General features: G+C 40.8%; 1 protein-coding gene across 4 annotated transcripts in view; it reads left to right on the top strand.

Moving 5' to 3' along the window:
* The window catches only part of ttyh2l (tweety homolog 2, like), a 34,096-nt gene extending 16,979 nt beyond the window's left edge, over window positions 1–17,117 (top strand). Inside the window, exons 4-15 of one of the 4 annotated variants that reach the window (XR_009665732.1) lie at window positions 1,468–1,688; window positions 5,365–5,460; window positions 6,652–6,724; window positions 10,089–10,158; window positions 10,259–10,314; window positions 12,083–12,175; window positions 12,274–12,366; window positions 14,120–14,262; window positions 14,415–14,600; window positions 14,685–14,763; window positions 15,584–15,800; window positions 16,045–17,117. Coding sequence is in view for 2 of the 4 variants with exons in the window: in XM_061026760.1 (XP_060882743.1) it covers window positions 1,468–1,688; window positions 5,365–5,460; window positions 6,652–6,724; window positions 10,089–10,158; window positions 10,259–10,314; window positions 12,083–12,175; window positions 12,274–12,366; window positions 14,120–14,262; window positions 14,415–14,600; window positions 14,685–14,763; window positions 16,045–16,125 (1,191 nt within the window). In the remaining 2 variants the exon portion in view is untranslated. The remainder of the gene's footprint in view (window positions 1–1,467; window positions 1,689–5,364; window positions 5,461–6,651; window positions 6,725–10,088; window positions 10,159–10,258; window positions 10,315–12,082; window positions 12,176–12,273; window positions 12,367–14,119; window positions 14,263–14,414; window positions 14,601–14,684; window positions 14,764–15,583; window positions 15,801–16,044) is intronic. The other 3 variants (XM_061026761.1, XR_009665733.1, XM_061026760.1) reach the window with 3 other exon arrangements.
* The last annotated feature ends 2,069 nt before the right edge of the window (window positions 17,118–19,186 follow it).

Genomic DNA, 19,186 nt, shown 5'->3' on the forward strand with positions numbered 1-19,186 from the left:
TGTTGTGGCAGGAGCTGTGAGAGATGATGAACATAGAGGTGGGGAGTGAGAGCAGTTTACTGGCAATCACATACATTATCAAGCCCCCCCCCTGGGAGAGCTGGAGTGGAGGATGGGCCTATATCATCTCCTCTCCTCTCCTCTCTTTCTGCCATTTTGCTCGCAAACAACGAGAAGCATCCACTCAGTAGAATTTAATCAAGAGAGTCTGAAATGTTAGAGTGTCAAGGAGACTGAGATGTTTTATATCTATCGCTTTTGTGGTGAGTTTTTATAGCGTGGGAATGAACAGTCTTACTCAGAATACTTGAAGGTGTTTAAGAAGCCGGGGCTGTAATGGAGAAAATACGAGAGATAAAAAAAACTAAGACTGCTGCAAACTGCTTCAGCTAAGGACAAGAAAAAGCAACAGCCTTTTAGAATTAGCCGGGCCTCCCACACAGTTTAAAGTAAACACAGTATAAAGTTATAACAAAGTCATTTTGGTGTGGGTGGGGAACGTGAGTGTGCTTTTTTAAATAAGGGTTCACTCATTGAATTTGTGTTATTTTACAAGGTCTCCTTCAGCCATTTTTTTGTGCTTACATTAACTTTTTGAGCAGATTTCTTTCTGTTTTCATGAAACTGTAGAATCCCCACCCTCTCTGGTCAATGTGTGCACAGAAAAAAGATCGTAGTGCTTGTGTGCAAAGTTACCATATACTTGTCCTTTTTTAAATCTAATACCTTTCAATAGAATATCCAACCTTTGGATTTAAGGCTACAGCTAGCATCCATTAGCTCAGCACAAATACAGGAAACACATTGAAACAGGTAGTTTGGCTTTGTCTTGAATTTTAAAAGTCGGACTCCACCACCTCACTGTGCACTTAAAATACCAAACCTTTTGTTTGGATTTTCCTTCAACTTTAATGCCTTTTCTTAAATCTGTACATGTGGGTCAAGGTATTGAGCCTTTGATTCTCAATGAAATGAAATGTAGCTACAGAGAAAGTAGTTTCCCTGTCAGCATCAGGCTCGAATTGACCTGTTTCTAGCCTTATTGATGCTGTGAAAGTGTGAGTGTTTACTGCATCACATTGTTTTTGTTCAAACAGAAAAAGTCAAATGTATTTACTCTACTCCACCACGCCTCCACCCACTCTGTGCTCACTATCAAAGACCCCTGTGATAACGGGTCTCCTCGGTATCGTTATCAGTATTCCACTCTAACGTTGTTTACCTGAATGAAACACACGGTTGAAGAGAAAAGTTAATCTTTTCTGGGGGGACTGCTCCTTTGGTTCTTTCACCCCTCTCTATATTTTCAATCTTCTTTTATGAATATCTGCTTTTTATGAATTTATTTATGTTCCTGTTTCCTTCTGACCCTGTTTTCTTATACACTTCTCTTCATTTGCTCTCCTCCTTTACTCTGTTATCTACTATTTTCCTCTATTCTCTTGATTCTTTTTTTTCTTATTTTAGGTTGCTGGGTCCGTGGGTAATGTAGAAACTGGACTCAAACTACACCTGGAACGTCTGGATGAAATCTTTGCCACGAGGTCTGACTACCTTCAGTCTCTGCGCTTCATGCGGCTTATGATCAATAACATCATCCGCGAGCTGGCTGCCCTGCCGGATATCAACAAAGCCAATGTTGACTTGGCAGCCATTGCTGACCAAACTGCCTTCATTGAGTATTACAGGTAGGTGGCGCCTTATTTACTCCCCCAGGGTGATTGACATTCATTTATTTCGTGTGTGTGTGTGTGTGTGTGTGTGTGTGTGTGTGTGTGTGTGTGTGTGTGTGTGTGTGGTTGAAGTAAACAAGCTGCTCAGGATGAGACCGTAAGTGGTCCAGACGATACACAGAGCAGATGGGATTTTATTGATCCTCCCTCCGGAACACAGACCGGAAAAGCTATTTTTCCACATTGCTAAATAAATGAAAGCTGAAATTGAGCGTGTTGCCCACTGTGCAGTTTGAGCCCGAATGCTTATTGCTCTCACTGAACGTAATGCTCTGCAGAGTGGTTATTAGTCCATGAATTATCTCCTTATCCGCAGACCATGCCTCACATTGATTGCAATTATTATTTTGATGTGGTTCTCTCTTTGAGATGTGTTCTCTTTCTTTGGAGAACTGGGAGAAGAAAAAAAAACATTGAAGGACCAAAAAACTCGGATTCAATAAACCAAGAGATACACAACAAACCCAATCAACAACAAAGTAGTCCAAATGAATAAAATATCCAGCATTAATTCAGGAGATAGGGACTAATTTATGAGGCTCCAAAGGCTTCTGCTGCTACAAACTGTGACTGTAATTTGATAGCTTCTCTAGCTTGTTTTTATTTTGGGCCACATAAAACTTCATAGTGCCGTTATGGTGTGATGTTTCACATTTGCCACCGGTTCATTACTGTAGCGTGAGAGTAAATTGGACTAAATTGGAAGGAGACACTAAAAAGAAGACAGATTTAGTGTAGCGGTACCTTCTGCCACAGAAGTGGTTTGATAGTTTCACGTTATAGACTCAAAGTGAATCAGGGTTTATGTGGATGTATGTGTGTATGCATGAGGGTTCTGTGGAGACCTGAAGTTTATGTCATCGTATCACATTCAACTCATAACTCAGGACTGTCTCTGTAGGATGCAGATTTAGTTGAAGTGAAACCACAAAGTGTAAAGCTGTCATTCTGAAACGTATTAAACGGTGAAGAGCTATTAATTCCACAGCCTCGTTTTAGTTTAATTCAGCAAATACAACATATGCTGGGAGTGTAACTCTGCACTTCTAATTCCGTCGGACATAGATATAATTTTCTTCCATTATGTCACATTACGCAAACCTTTTCCTGATACGTGGCATCTAAGTTCTGCCGTACACACAATGCTTTTACACCGCATGTCACATCTACCCATTCACACACGGATGGCAGAGTTGCTGCAGGAGCTGGGGAATCGATCCCCCAACCTTACGGGTGAGAGACGAACGACTCTACCACTGAGCCACAGCCACCCCAATACACACAAGCACAAACAGGATCCTATGGACATGCACTAATGGAGAGATGTCAGAGTGAAGGGGGCTGCACACAGTGAGTGTTCCTGAGCTGGTGGGGTGGGGCGTGTTTGGTGCCTTGCTCAAGGGCACATCGGCAGTGCTCAGGAAGTGATCTTGCACCTCTCCAGCTACTAGACCAAATTGATACCACCGGGACTTGAACCGGCAACCCTCCGGTTCCCATCCAAAGCAAGCTTACAGACTGAGCTACTGTTATCTACCGAACTAAACAGGCAGTGTTAGACAACCTCCACAGCAGCTCCTAACTTGTTTGTGAGTCATGTTTGGGGCTACAGTAGCTCAGTCTGTATCGGGACTTGGGTTGTGAACCAGAGGGTCGGCGGTTGAAGTCCCCAGTAGCGGGGTCTTGGTCTGTACCAAGTGGCTGGAGAGGTGCCAGGTAACTTCCAGAGCAAGGTACCGAACCCTAGCTAGACCCCACTCTGACATCTCTCCATTAATGCATGTCCACAGGTCCTGCTCGTGTTTGTGTGTATTTCAAGCCCGTGTGTGTGAGCAGCATGTCTCTCAATAACAGAGTGTTCACCAGAATTTCCCCAGTAGTAAAAAAATGTTCAAGAGGATCTTTTTATGAAAATCTTTCACCTAAAATACATCATGCATTAAAACACATTGATTCTAGTTAGAATGTTGATTTACTGTTATGTGTTGTTAAATGTTCAAACTTGCACGGTTATGAGCACCCTGAGGACAAGTCGTTTTTTATTTTTTATGAAATGAGCATGAATATAAAACTGTTATGTCTGCTATTTGTCACAATGGCGACGTCTCATTTAAACTTCATAAGACACTAATTCTGTTTGTGAAATCAGCAAAGAAGACTTCCTCTTCTTCTTGTCAGAGCCACACTGTATAAGAGAGCAGATGATTCATAATTCAGGACATCAAGTCTGTCTGGTTGCCATGTAAACCTACAGAAATCCCTGAAAGTCTTTGTGCCTGAAAAAAACATGAAGCAAAAAACTTCTGCATGGCTCTGAAACCAAAGTGTGAAGCAGAGGTTTGACAAAATGGAAAATGAGTCTTCTATTTATCTCTTGTAGAAGCAACAAAGCTCAACCTAAATGATCAATTAAGGTAATGACGAAAGATGTTTATCAAGTTAAATGCTATTATATTCTCCTTAAAAAATTGAACGTACCATTGCAGGTATCTCTGAATCCTGACATCACAGAACATACATAACCACTGTTGTATCACTGCTAGCGACTCAATAACATCTTCCTTTCATCCATGCAAACATTTCCCCCACATGCTGTATTTTCCCTATGCAGACACCTGATCCTCCTTTTTAAAAACCACAGTTGCTGCGACTTCAGTGCATTCTGACTCTAATCTCCTGGGTGTTGATTGGATTTCATGCAGCCATTGGGCTATGACCAGCCAGTGGCAGGACTTATTGATGAGCAGCAAATGTTATGGCCAACCCTAGTGTTACTCGAGCAGCAGGGAAAAAATGATACCATGCTGTTTTCCAATATCATACCCTCCCCTTCCCTCCTTTTTTTTTCTGCTTCTTTTTTTGAATTCATCGCTGTCCCTGTGCTCGGAAAAGAAAAAAAAGTATTTCTATTTTATTCAGCTAAAGGAGAGAGCAGTCTCTTGTACTGTTTTCATCCATCCGTATGCCCTCTTCTGCAGGTGGAGGACTAGCCAGCCTGCAGCTTATATACACAGTCAGTTAAGGTACCTCCAGATTTCTCCTCATGGCGTTGGTGAACTACATTTTCTAGTGACCCTGGTGTACAGGCCAAAACATTAACTACAGTATTGCCACGGGGAGTCGGTATCATTACACAGAATCTTCATAAATTCACCTGTTTGTGTGGCAACCTAAAACATCAATGCATCTAGTCATTGCTGCAAGATTAACAGTTCTCATGGAGCTAAGGAGTTAAGAATGAGTCATAAGTATTCCCACGTGTTTGGTAATAAAACACACACATACACACCCACACCCACACACACATACACACACCCACACACTTCTATAGTCCAGACTCACTGTAGGCCATTCGTGTGAAGGACATTTTCAGAGCTTGAAAAATTAATGCCCATGGATTTGTGGTGTTGAATTATTAAGCCAACAGGCTGGAAATTACCTGAAACAGATGGGTTCTAACTAGGAGACAAGAATGCTGAAATGCGGCGCGCACAGACCACACCGATTCAGTGGCAAACATATGCTGCCTGAGGCTCTAACATGTGCCTGAAGTGCGCTCTCTGCAAGCAAAAGTGCTCAATCAGGATTGTGAAACTGATGCCCCCCCCCCCCTCCTTCTCTCTTCCTGTAGATGGCTCGCCTTCCTGCTGCTGCTGATCACGGATCTGGTCATCTGCCTGGCCATTTGCTTGGGGATGGCCAAGCAGTCTCGATGGCTGCTGATCATGTACGTGCTTTTGAGTGTGTGTGCGTGGAGGAATTTGCATCAGATTTCTGAGGCCATTTATTTATTGTGAGATATGTCCAACCTCTGCTCGGATCGCAGACTTCAGACAGACAGGGCACCAGTCAGCCTCTCTGGCACCATATAGGTCACTACATTAGCAGCACCAACAATAGCATTTCACATCATCGTGCAGGCAATTGCACTGCTTATTCCTCTCCTCCTTGAAGGCAACCATATAAAGTGAAACATAATCTCAGTGAAATGTAGTGGTCAGTATCTATCTTTCAGTGAACATCAAAACACCATACACATAAAAGATCACAACGTTCTGAAAGGTATAGCCGATTAGCAAGAGGAACATTAGATTCTAGTCATTGTCAACCTGTAATTCAAACCAACACTGATGTCTTACAAGGAAATCCACAGTCCAGACTTTTCATCCCATTTGCCCAATTTAGTCGAGCCTACGTGTCAGTGTTAGCAGACATGATGCTCTGGATCGCTCTCCACTTCCTGCTCTGATGGGTCTCTCTAATGCCTATTGATCGCCCGGGCAGGATGAGCCTGCTGCTCCCTTAACTAATTATTAAGTGCTCTCAGGCTGCTTTATTGGTGCTTTCAAGAACGCTCAGAGCAGCGAGCTGAGAACAGTTGCAGCCTTTTTTTTTACATCCATCAGGGGGCCATTTTTAATTCGCAGCACTTTCTCGCGCTTCTGATGGTGGTCACTAAGATTTTTTTTTTTTCCTGTACGTGTTCTTTCATAAATCACCATCGCAATGTTAACAGCCTTTTTGAACGCTTCACCACTTTATGACAGAAGATTTGAAAAAAAAGGGGTCAGCAGTTGAACTTATGTGGCAGCTTTGATTAACTGATGAAAGTGACAAGAAGACGCCTCTTTATCGACAGGTCCTACATCTATGATTGGCAGAAAGCTCAACCAATTAAATACTTTTTAAAGACTTCAGGTAGAATTATTACTGCCGCATTGTCATAATAAAACAATATTATCTTAAGCTGTGGCCTTTTCTAGACCTGTACTGTGCTCTTTTTCTCTCGATTAAAACTTGTTTCTGAAGACAATGGAGTCATTGTATGACTCTGGTGTTTACAAATGAATCTAGCGAGGGAGTTATTTTATCTTTGTCCTCTGTCACCCTCCTTCATTTGCTGTTTTTTTTCCTGCAGGATTATGGTTTTTGTAGCGCTCTCTCTGATCCTGAGCTGGGCATCGTTTGGAGTGGGCGCTGCTACAGCTGTGGTGAGAAAACAATCTTTTTATTTATTTAAGAGAAGAAAAAAAAAAAGATCTGCGAAAAAGTTCTGCTTTTCACACATGCTTTTTATTTATTTATTCATTCATTTTAGATTGGAAACGCTCAGACACCTTTTGCAAAGTGTCTTACTTACCCAAATGTAGAGTTGAACTCGTGGGCATCGAGGTGGACAGTGATGCTTCCTTTTCCTTTACTCCCCAGGGGTGTAACTGTCAATAAGCATATGTTCCTGGACATCCTTCCTGCTTTAAGAGTGTGTGTGTGTATAAGTTAGTATACAGTGGGTGCTCTCCCCCTATGATCAGCCATGCAGTAAAGCTGATTACAAGTCCCCAGCCTTTTAGGTTAATCAACCTTTAGCCTCTATGCTGTAAACAAAGCTGTTTCCAGCATTAATTACTAGCTCTGCCTTCTTCTTCTTCTTAAAAAAAAAAAAACCCTCTTCCTTTGTTTTGCTCGGCTTTGTTTCCTTTCCTTATGGCGTCCTCCTTTCAGACAGCTTGTTCTCTCTTTCTGTCTGTGCACCATTTGTTCAGCACATCTGGGCTTAGTGTGTTTTGATGGAGTTCGTATTAGGGACACTGTCTGGGGTGCAGAAAGTAACCCTTTTGCTTCCATGCCTTCTTCAGCTGTCTACTCTGCACGACATCCCCCCCCCCCCCCCCCTCCCTCCTCCCCACCCCTGTAGATTATCCCGTCTGTGGATTATCCCGCGGGATTTTACATCTGGATGGTGTTTTAAGAGAGAGAAGGGTTGGTGTTTGTTTGAAATGTAGACATCATTTGTGAGACATGTAGTCGTCCCATGTGTTTTTTCGTCGACTGCCTAGCTTTTCTTCCCGTTGTTCAGTGAAGCTCATTATCGTAAGAAAAAGGGGCCCAGCACTTAAACCTCTGACCTCTCAGTTCAGCTTATTCAGAAAAGTTGAGCAGCTTTTCTCTGCATGTTTCTGTCAGTCACTGTTATGTCACAAGGAGGCCGAGGTAATTTTTCCGCTCATCGACTTCTCCTGCCTAGTTATTAATAGGCAAGGCCTGTCCTCCACACACAAGTGGATTATCAAAGAGCACTGGAAATATGCGACAGTAAGTGCAAAAAATGTAACTCAAAAAAAGTGCATGTTGCAAAAAAAAAAAAAAAACACGGTGCATCTTGAAAGGAAGGTAGACGATGGTGGCGTCCTAGAAAATTCTCATAAATTTATACATATTTGATGAGAAGCAGCATAAACAAAATGTCCCCGTTAGTATAATGAGACAGAGATGAAGGGTAACATTCTAACAGCACTATCTACGTTGCTGAACTGTTTTTTTCCCCCTGAAAACAAATGCTATGCGGTTGCAGTAATCTTCTGAGATATGTTTTCATTTCAAATTGAGGGAGGAATGCATGCGTGTCTAGAAGTAGAAAGTAATAAAAATAAAATTAGGTAGGCCTGTTATGTGTGTTGTCTTGCTTTGCACTTGTATATTACCAAGAACAAATGAGTGGAAACGTCAACAATCAATTAGCTGATCATCTAAGTGATAATCATGAACTATTTGGATTATCTCTTAATCATTAAAGGGACATTTCAGGCAGAAAATGCAGATTTTAGCCACTCAAATGTGCAAATTTTCTGTTTTTCAATGTTCTAGATAACATGAAAAGGAACATCTTTAAGATAGGACTTAGAAAACAAGAATTCCAAGACTCAATCAATCATCTAAGGAAACTGAGATTTACATTTTTGTTCATTTCAGACAACTTTAATTATCCCCAAAAGGGCAATTCAGTTTCACAGCCTACCCTACTGTAAGTTCCATAAATGAAAACAAAGCAAACAGACAAACCCGATCTCAGCAGCATTCAGACAATGACATCATCCTGTCATGAATACAGATCAGCATAAGCATAGATAACCAGATGGGTAAACCAGATCATTAAAACCACTTTTAATACAACTCCAGATACCTTTATTCATGAAGTAATTAACTAATTAAACCCTACTTAAACTTTTCCTCTGAAATTTGATCGACACTGGAAATATAGATTTATTAAAGAACATGTGAATAGCTTTTGGTTTCTGTAGACTCCAGTGACCCCTGTGGACAACGAGGTAAATCTAATTTCTTTGCTGGTTTTGTATTTAACATGACTAAGCAGATTTTTCAAAATAAAAAAACTCATACTGCTTTTTTTTAAGAGGAAATGTATCGCTATTTATGAATCTTTACCATAGAAAATGCCAAAAATGTATATTAATAGCACAGTCTGACACCTACCCCCCACCGACTGTTTCCAGCATTGAAAATAAGTGTACAGAAATAATAAATCTTTTAGCTGATGGTCTCTTTTGAACTTTTACTTCATTAAGAGTTGGCAGTATTCATTTCAGTGTGTTTCGTAACCACCTAAAATCTCCTCATAGGAGCTTTGAACTGATAATAATTAATAATAATGAATGAAACAACTTTTTAAAGTCCTTCACTGCATCACTGGTTATTCTGTTGAGTATATTGTCAGATCGATCAGCTCTGCCCTTCTTCAGCTGTACTTTAAAAAAAAATGGTGGCTCACATACAAAGATGAAGCAAAAAAGTGTGCTTGCTCGAAATAGCCCCGACTCTTGGATTTTTGAGCCGAAACATTTCTCAAGCTCCTTGAACTGGATCAATTTGAGCGCCAGCTATTAATTATGCATGTATGTGAGAAGTTGTTTGGTGATTTGTGTTTCTCATCCTTCATCCTTTTTTTTTTCACATTATTATATTTCTGTTTCGAGGAAATCTAAGTGCAACAGAGTCTTCTTGACCTTGACCCCTTAATTGTTTATGCATGCACATTAGCGGATCTCAACTGCTGAATTAAAGAGCAGTGAAATATTTAGAAGATTTCATCCGTGGCCAGCCAAGCATGACATGCTCTACATGGTCAATAGAGCCTGGGGTCTGTGGATACATTCCATATTTTTTGTATATGTGCTTTTTTTTTTTTTTTTTTTAAAGCTGTGTGTCTATCCCTTTATGTATGTGGAGGCGTTGTTTGTGTGTGTGCATGTGTGTGTGTGTGTGTGGGCATGCTTGCTGTGTTGCACATGTCTGTGGGCATTTTCGGGAATAGTTTCATTTTACAGGCTCGCCCGCTCCCAGTGTGATAACAAGCCTGTAAAACAAATACTTTGTGTTGTTGAGAGATTGTCAATAACTGCCCATTGCGGAATCAGATTTACTCAGCTGCAGCACAAGAAATTGGATCTAGTTCCTGGCGTTGAATAGATTGCTGCACTCCTTCGTTTCTTTTTTTTTATTTATCTTGCATAGTAACACAAGATTACAGTATTTTTCCATTTATTTGTTTTTGCACAGGGCACCAGTGACTTCTGCGTGTCTCCGGACAAATTCATTGTGAACCAAACCAACGACTTCATCAGCGCAGGTAATTCATCTGTAAAAGAAATGTTAATACACCGGCTCCTTTTTCCTCTAAATAAAAAGAAATGACACTCATCTCACTAATTGTCTCTTTCACCCTGCAGATGTTGCACATTATTATCTGTTCTGCAGTCCGAATCTTCCAAACCCCTTCCAACAGGTAATGATCAAATACTCCGCTTTCTGCTCACACATGCAGCCACTAATTGAGTCAAACACAGACAAATCTATTTCTATTTTAAAATGAGTTTTTCCTTGTTAGATGCCAAGCTGCTAGATCATTATCAGGCTTTAATCTGCTGAAAAATGAGCCCCAGACACTAATTGAATTACTTAATGTGATAAACTTTGATCAAAGAATTCCCCCTTTTTTTCATGTGTGGCTCTCTTTACCCTGTGCATAATCCTTGCCTTGGGGTGCTCTTATGAGCAACATTTTTGTCTTATTTATTTATTTACCACATATCATGCATAAAAGCAGCTCTTGCACAAAAGGCCTTTCATGTTATAATGATTTATTTCTATGTTAAAAAGACATTTGCTCTCTATTTTTTTTCCTTTTCAAAATAATATTTAGATACCTCACAGCTTCCAAAGAGGCTCGTTGTTGAGGGTTCTTTAAAGAAAACTGCTTTAATAGAGCTATAGAATGCAACAACAACCCACAGAAGTGTGAGGATCACAACCCTGGAATAAAAAAAACAGGGCTGCTTTTACAAATGTGTTATTTTCTAGGACTGTTAGACCTAGTCGTAAAAAAAATTTGTGAAATAGGCACAAAACTCCTTGACTCATTGAAGATTGCAAAGTTGGCGATGGAGCAAAGGTTGGCAAATTTGCAGAACTTTTTTTCTCCCCTCGATGCCACGTGTTTTCAAACAATACAGCCTCCATTATTTAAATTATCTTTATCACAGAAAAGTACCCAAGCTCTTAAAAAAATGTAGAATCTTCAGTTAAGTTTTTTGAACCCCCAGAAAAAATGCAGCCAGCGAAAGATAGAGCATTGTCTCAATTTCACTCACTTGTTGGCAACATTTCAGTTTACAGTGTGCAGGAGTCTGCCTGTATTTTTAGTAATTAAGAAAAAACAACTCAGTATTGGGTTCCATGATTTGTTTTTTTTTTTTGCTGTTAAAGTCAGTTCTTTGCTGAAGTTGACCTCAAGCAGTAGATAATAAAGTGAGGTTGTTGTTGTGACTGGGTAACACATTCATGAAGAGGACTATAAAGTCAGCCTCCATGATCACCTAATCTATCACTGAGCTGTGTGTGTTGTGTTGGAGTATAGAGTGTGTTTGCTGGAGGTTTAGCCAATGAGTAATGCTCCACCTTCCTATAGCAACATGCATCAACACTTGAGTTCAATTGAAGCCAGTGCTAACCTTCTCCTCCCTTCTTAGTACAATATTTCTACAATGTCAGGAGTTTGTGTGTGTGTGTGTGTGTGTGTGTGTGTGTGTGTGTGGCATGTATTGAGGGAATTTTTGGACGATAAATCTGAGTAATAATTATTTAAACCCACGTCCTTTGTTATTGTTGCGCTACCCATTTAGGGATTAAAGCGATGCCTGTTAAGTAGGTATACGGATAATATTTTTTCTCTGATGGCCTAGTTGATATAAATATCACTCTTTTGTTTGGGCTTTGAGATTGGGGTGGAGGGAAGGGGGGGGGGGGTTGGTGAGGGAGTGGTGGGCGAGATGGTTAGTGGCAAAAGGATAATCTGCGCCTATCTGTCTGGAAAGAAATGTGTCCTCGGCTAAGCGCATTAAAAAGCTTTCCTTAACACCGAATGACTTGTTGACACACTGCACCCAAACAATGCTCTCCTTAATATGATCCTCTCATTGTTTGCGCTGAATCTCTGTGCTGTGTGTGTGATGTTGCTGGGCGATTAAGTTTTTTTTCTTTTTCTTTTTTTACAGTCTATAACAACCTGCCAGCGCTCTCTGACCACCATGCAAATCCAGATCCAGGGCTTGCTGCAGTTCTCCTTGCCTTTCTTTCCCACGGCCCAGGTAAGTGGAAGGCTGACAGACTATTACACCAAAAAACTGTGTGAACGTGTATATCATGCTTTCCTTTTCTTTTCTTTTTTTTACACCTTGTTAAACAGAGAGACCTTTTGGGGATCCAGCGGGTATTGAACACCACAGAATTCAGTGTGCACCAGCTAACAGCCCTGCTCGACTGCCGAGGGCTGCATAAGGTGAGGTCAGATTTCCGACCAGGAATCCTTTTAATGGCTATTCTTTGTAACATAACTCAAAGCTACTAAGAACACCAACCTTGACTGTTTTTTTTTAAAACTCTGTGTTCTTGTCCTGGACTGACATGTTTATATACACCATTACATTTGTCAGTTCACTCTCTATCAGCTACAGAGAATCTTTTTTTTTTTCACCACCTCCAGTTTTCCCCCACTTTCAACTTGTCTCAACTTTACTTTGCAGGTTTCACATTGTCAGATCTTTATCTGTAAAGAGAATAAGAAACCTTGCTGCTGAAATGAGTCTTTCTTGCTGCTCTGATTGCGACATCAGATGTAGACTTTAAGATCAATAGAGCCTTCATGTGACGATTGTACTGGTGTACGCTGCGTGTAGGGGTGTCATTCTTGAACAAAAGCAAAGAGATAGCATAAGGTGAAGGAGGGTGGGTGGGTGGGCTGCTATTGTAACATCAGGCACTACAGGGGACTGTCTTCACTGTGTTAGCAGGGTGCTAGTTTGCTGGAAGTGCAAGAAATATGTCTCTACTAGGGTAAACATTGTGCTTACTTAATCTGACAGCACATGCAACCGTGCAAATGTCTCAGTTTGAACTGACATATCTCATGCTAAAGAAAGAAAGAATGCATTTCTAACTTGCACGTCATCAGAGTAACATGAGGGTCACAGCGAGGAAAACATAAAATTGTGATACTGTGCATAAAGTTTCTTTATGTTGGTTACCATCTCTGTTGTGAAAGTCTGCAATGACCTTCTCTGAGTGTCAACAACAACAACAACGAAAAACAGAGTTGAGATATATAACAGTGATGTTACAGTGATGTTGATTTAAAATGGCCTTTTTAAAACTAGTGTTGTTGTCAAGACCACACTAACCGAGACCATGCTGGATATACCCAAGACCAGAGTGCTCCAGGACAGAGTCAAGGCCAAGATCAAGGCAGGACGAGACCGAGACAAGACCAAGGCCGGTCTTGAGACCAAGACCGATTCCGAGCACTACAACACTATTTAAAACACACCACCTTCAATTCAGGATGTTTTCTTGATATAAATCTGTGTCATTATAGAATTTAATGGCAGCAAGCACCACAATCCTATTTTGCTACTCTCTCTTATACGCTTCAGGAAACTCTGTGCCAAATTTCATAGCTGCATGACTGTAAGTGATTTTTTTTTACAGCTGAAAGGTGTAATATGTGACTGTCAGAGTAGATGTCCAGTAGATGTCACACTCTAGCACCAGTCTCTCAGACCAAAAACAAAGCTTTTCTTTGGCCATGCCTCCACCTCCCTCAGAGCGATTGCCCACACCTCTTAGTGTTCCAACCAAGTGCAGCTGTTTGTAGGACTGATCTCCGTCCTGATATGCAGCTCAAAGATGATGTGGTTCTTATTTCTTTCTTTTCTAAGGATTTTAGACCAAACAAAGTGCGTTGATTCAGCATCCCTGAGTGGGATCGGCCAACTCTCTTCCCCCCAGGTGGTGGCAGGGGGCTAACGGTTGTAGAGGGAGTGGTTCATGCGAATAAAACATGTATGGAACCTTTGGGCATCTAAATGATACATCCACAATCTGAAGGAAGCACCATGAGAACAGCAAACCCAGGGGGAGTTTAGAACTTTGATCACAAACACTTAATTTTTTTAAAGGTATTTCTGCGCCACGGTAATAAAAAACTACACTATAGATGTGTATTAGGTATTCACAGTGTTTTCCCTTTCTTCTAGGACTACCTGGATGCTCTCATGGGTGTGTGCTACGATGGAGTAGAAGGGCTCCTCTACCTGTCTTTGTTTTCCTTGCTGGCTGGCTGCGCACTTTCTGCCATGCTGTGTGCGATTTTCAAAGTGTGGACACTAATGGCCAGCAGGTCAGCATCAAGCGACCCCCTTATCCCATTACTCTACCTACTCCCAGCCCCGCACTCCTGCAAAGTGTTAATGCATGCACTCTCTCTCTCTCTCTCTGTCTCTGTCTTTGTCTGTACGTGTTGTGTGCGGGGGTTCGCCGCCTTTCATGCAGGGACAAAGAGTATGACGACATAGACGAGGAGGACCCTTTCAACCCGCAGGCTCGCCGGATGTCCTACAACCCCAGAAGGTCCAACATCCACAGTTTCTGTAGCTACGCCAGCAGCATCGGGAGTCAGGCCACTCTCCATCCACCTCCGCAAACTGCTGCTAATGTCATGCCGGCTCCTGAGTACATGTAAGATCTGTGTACATTATAGCAGCGTGGAAGTGCAAGGGCCTTTAATCTCTTACCACATCTCTTTACCTCAACATCTCACAGGAATCAGAACATGCTGTTCGGGGGGAGTCCTCGATATGAGAACGTGCCGCTGATAGGGAGAGGATCGCCACCGCCCTCGGTGCGTTGGCCTTGCGGACCTCTAGTGTCCCTTGTGTGATGAAGATGAAGGCATTATTGACCTCAGCAGGGCTGCAACACTAACAGGGAGCACACAGTACATGAACACTGTATAGAGGCTCACATTGTCAACACTTAGTGAAGGGATATAGTGATGGAAGACTGCTCCCTGCTGGCCACTGACTGAAGTGCATGCATTAATAACCCAGTGACATCTCTCACTACCAAGCTCGGCACATATCAATTCTTTGTTGTTGCCTTATTATGTTTCATAGATTGAATATGTGTGAGATATAAGCATTATGTGTTCAAAAAGACAGCGCAGGTCTGTATTTATTTTTAAATAGCGGAAGCCATATTGCATAAGCACATGGTGCTGCTCCAGAGCTGAAGATGGATTATAGATAACGCAGGTAAATCTGCAGTTTAAGGCGGTTGTTTTTTTTTCTATTAAGTTTTTCTGTTTGCGTGGCAGACTGAGTGCTTGAACTGCATTCCCCGGCATATTGCACACATGAGATTCCTCTTAGATAGAGAGGAAAAAGTGGACCGGTGTTTTAAAAATGAAATGCCTCTTTTAAAAATGCACTGGCTTTGTTGTTTTTATTTGTTTGTGTAACACGGATGCTTAAAACTCTGGAAAAAGGCATTAGCAGTACTGCAGTGTATGAATCTACAGGGGGAAATATGTTTTTTTTTCTTTCTTTTGTTTGATTTCGTATCATCAATGCAATCTAACTGCTAAATATTAACCAGTGTTTTGCAACTAACTCCTTTGTTATTTTTCATCTTTTTTTTTTTTTTTTTCTTTTTTAACTCAGAGTTTTAAAAACCGTAAGTTTTTCTGTTTGTTTGATTTCATTGACATTCCACTCCTTGAAACGCACTGTGGGCTTTTCCTTCTGTTGCTACAAACCGCTTGCTGTGCAGAATGTGTTAACTTGTAACCTAAAGACCCCAGTAGAGCTCAACACAGTATCCTAGCTGCTTGAGCTTTGACCTTCTGGCACCTTCTGTTTTATCCACAGAGTGTGACATGTGAGTGTTACTTATTCAGTGACTAATGCCCTCTGTCTGCTCTCCACCTGGCCTCCTCCTCCTCCTCTTCATTCATTAAAGCATCATGATTCTACACCCTCTCACCGCTCATGATCAAAACAAATGCCCTCCAAACTAAACCCTCACCAAACATTTGAATATTATTGTCATGATATTTCAAGATGCTGTTGTTTCAATGCAAAAGAGCTCATTTTTTTGTCTCTCCATTGTTTTCCCCTTGCAGTACTCGCCCAGTATGAGGACCACCTATCTATCTATGACTGATGCCCAAATCAGACACTTTGGGACGGACTTCCAGGTGTAGCGTTCTACCCCACTAAATCCTTCTGAGACTGTCTGAGACTCTGGGTCTTTACCGAAGAAGGCTTTCTCCATAGCATAATCCTGTTTACGGGAGCTGCAGCCCGCCGTCCCAATCTGAGACATGAAAGCAGGCCACATGAGGCAATTACCTCAGTAACACACCGATGCAGTGCTCTGGAGGCCCTGCATGCAGTTTTGAACATAGAGGGGCCTGTACAGACTCACCGGAGGACTGTTGTTGTTGTTCTTGTCGTCATGTATGGAAACGCTCTTTTTCCGATGTAAGCATCTCTTACCGTCAGATCTCTCTTGATTCAAATCGAGAGCCGTTGAACTCAATGAATTTAAAACGTCTTCCTGCTTTAGTTTGATATGATCATTGGTTTGGTCATTATTGATAGGAGTGGAGACTTTTCACCTCGGCATTTTGATTCTCTGCTAGTGATATGATTACATGATATTTAAGCCTTTCTTTAATTTTTAATGGTTCTATACGAAATGAAGGACAATGTTTTCAACTTTTCTTAATATTAATATAAAAAAATGTCAGTGAAGAGAACCACATATTAAAGTTTTTTTAGTGAACGGCAAAGGATGTTTCCAAGTTCATATTTTTGATTAATTATCACCCCCCCCCCCCCCACACACAAAGTCTATGACTGCAACAGGCACAAGCATTTCTTGTTGTTCTGTTTTGAATTAAATTGTCATAGCTGGAGGGTTCAATACGTTCTTTTTTTTTTGCTAAGTTTGGAGACTGTATAGCAGTTTCATGTTGGAAAATTCCCCCGGGCCTAAATAAGCACAAGCAAATAGGATTCAGTTCACCTCCCATTTATTACTGTGCAGTGACACGGAAGGTAAAACATTGAGTGAACGACGTGAAATAATTGAAATGTTTTTTTCTTTGTTTGTTTTAGGGCCAACTGTCTGCTGTATTCTGTGTACAACAATGTATGAAACTAATGTTTGACCATAAAGGCTTCATTCACTTCTGTGTGTTGCTGTGTCATTTGTCTCGAGTATAACAGCTAGTTTACTAATCGTGGGTGCTACTACTGAATCTTTAATCTTACACCCTGACAGCTTAGAAGTACCTGCAGTAATTGGATTAGGCTGACTAGACTTTTTGGGTGACTAATACTTGATTATAGCTCACTGGTAAATATCCTAAACCACAACAATACATCTTTAAAAATACTCCATTGATCATTTAAGATTAACTGAAGATAGATACTAGCTATAGAAGCCCTTACATGGAGCTACTTTCAATAGAGCACTTAATTAGCATAACATCAGGAAAAGACCTGTTCAGGTGTCCACAGTTGTACCCACACTGAGTGGTGTCACTGTATCCTTCAGTACACCTTTACAGTTAAGTGGAGGGCAGTAGTTCCTAGCCGTTAAATAACTGTCTTGACTAAAGGATCGATGCACACTACAACTAATATGTGTGTGTGTACTGGCTAACATTTACATTGCTCTATTCTTACTATTATATAATACTGAATCTGTAATAAGTTCCTTTTTAAATAAAGATAGAGTTAGATAGGTGAGAAGCTGGACCACTTGAAAATAATCAAGATGTGATAAATAAATAAAGGCCTAATGCTTTTTTAATGTAACTTGTATCAGGTGTTCAAAACATTCCCTAGTTCGGCACAGTTGGATACTTACTTCCTGGAGGATGCAGTAGGTAAAGTAGGCCTATCCTTATCACTGTCCGTGGTGCTGATCCCGTGGTTAGCCGGTCAGTAGGTCATGCTGACTGGGCCAGGTGTTGGTTTAGAGATTATACCTGTATGTGTCGACCTCAGGGCCAGGGGGCGGTTTTTAGAATTAGACCTCTTTGGGTGCTCAGCTCTGAAAGAAATTGTGACAAGAAGAATTCCCGTTCAATCCTCCTGCTAAACCACTCACTTCATAAACAGGAAATAAGGTTTTACCCCATGTGAGATTTGTATTTACAACAATCATAGTAATGTGAAGTGACATGAGCGTTACACCACAAAATAGTTTGACAGGAGAGGAAATATGGAATATGCTGTTTTTTCAAAAGTAATCAATTCTTACAGGTATTACATTTGTTATTAATAAATCATTAACTGTAGGCTACATTATTTTGGAGCCATTCAGCATAAAAGATATGCCTAATTCTACTCATTGTTGAGCCATATGATATTAAATGCCAATACCATTATACTAGTGTAACAGAGTTTTGAATGCAGGGTGTAACAATGCATCTCAACACTGTGTATATTTACTACTTTTACTAAAGTAAATTATCTGGATATGTTTCACACTAGTCAAATCCCCTTTCTTTTTAATAACCAACAATTCATCATTGAGCGCTGGGTTTTTCTGCCATTCATTAAGTAAGAAAGGGGGAGATTTTCTTCTGCATCCTGCAAGAGAATGATTGTTTAAAATGAAGTTTTTCACTATGAATAACCTGTGAGAGGTCTAAAAATTGCAAACCACTCACCTACTATCCTATGAATCTTCGGCTAAGATTCACACATCTCTTAGATTCACACATCTCTTAGCATTAATATTGAACGTGGTTATCAAACGGCATAATCAACATTAGCAAGTGAGTCAGAAGGCTAACATCATCTTCTGATGGTGCAGAAGTATGTATAACTTATTACAAGACATGTTTACACATTTTAATGGGTCAATGCTCTACTAACAACTTCAGCAACTAGCTTCCCTGTCTGTGTGTGACTGTGTGTGACTGTGTAGACCAGTGGTTCTCAACTGGTCTCAGGACCCACCACCACCAACTCCCTTGTTAACATTGTGACCCAAATTTCAGATACTTTAAAGATTGAGTTAAAGAAAAATTGTACACTTTGGATGTCAGACGGTTCAAAAAAGTGACAAAAAAATGAGGAAAAAAAGAAATGGAACAAAGCTAACAGGTTTAAAAAGCGCTGTATAGGCATTTTGACAGATTTTTTTTCCAGGCACACAACAGCTTTGCGACCCACCAGTTGAGAACCACTAGTGTAGACCATGGAATGTAAATATTAAGGTGGGTATGATGTAGACCTATGATA

Source organism: Labrus mixtus, chromosome 20 (assembly GCF_963584025.1).
Source record: "Labrus mixtus chromosome 20, fLabMix1.1, whole genome shotgun sequence".
Classification (NCBI taxonomy): Eukaryota; Metazoa; Chordata; class Actinopteri; order Labriformes; family Labridae; genus Labrus; species Labrus mixtus.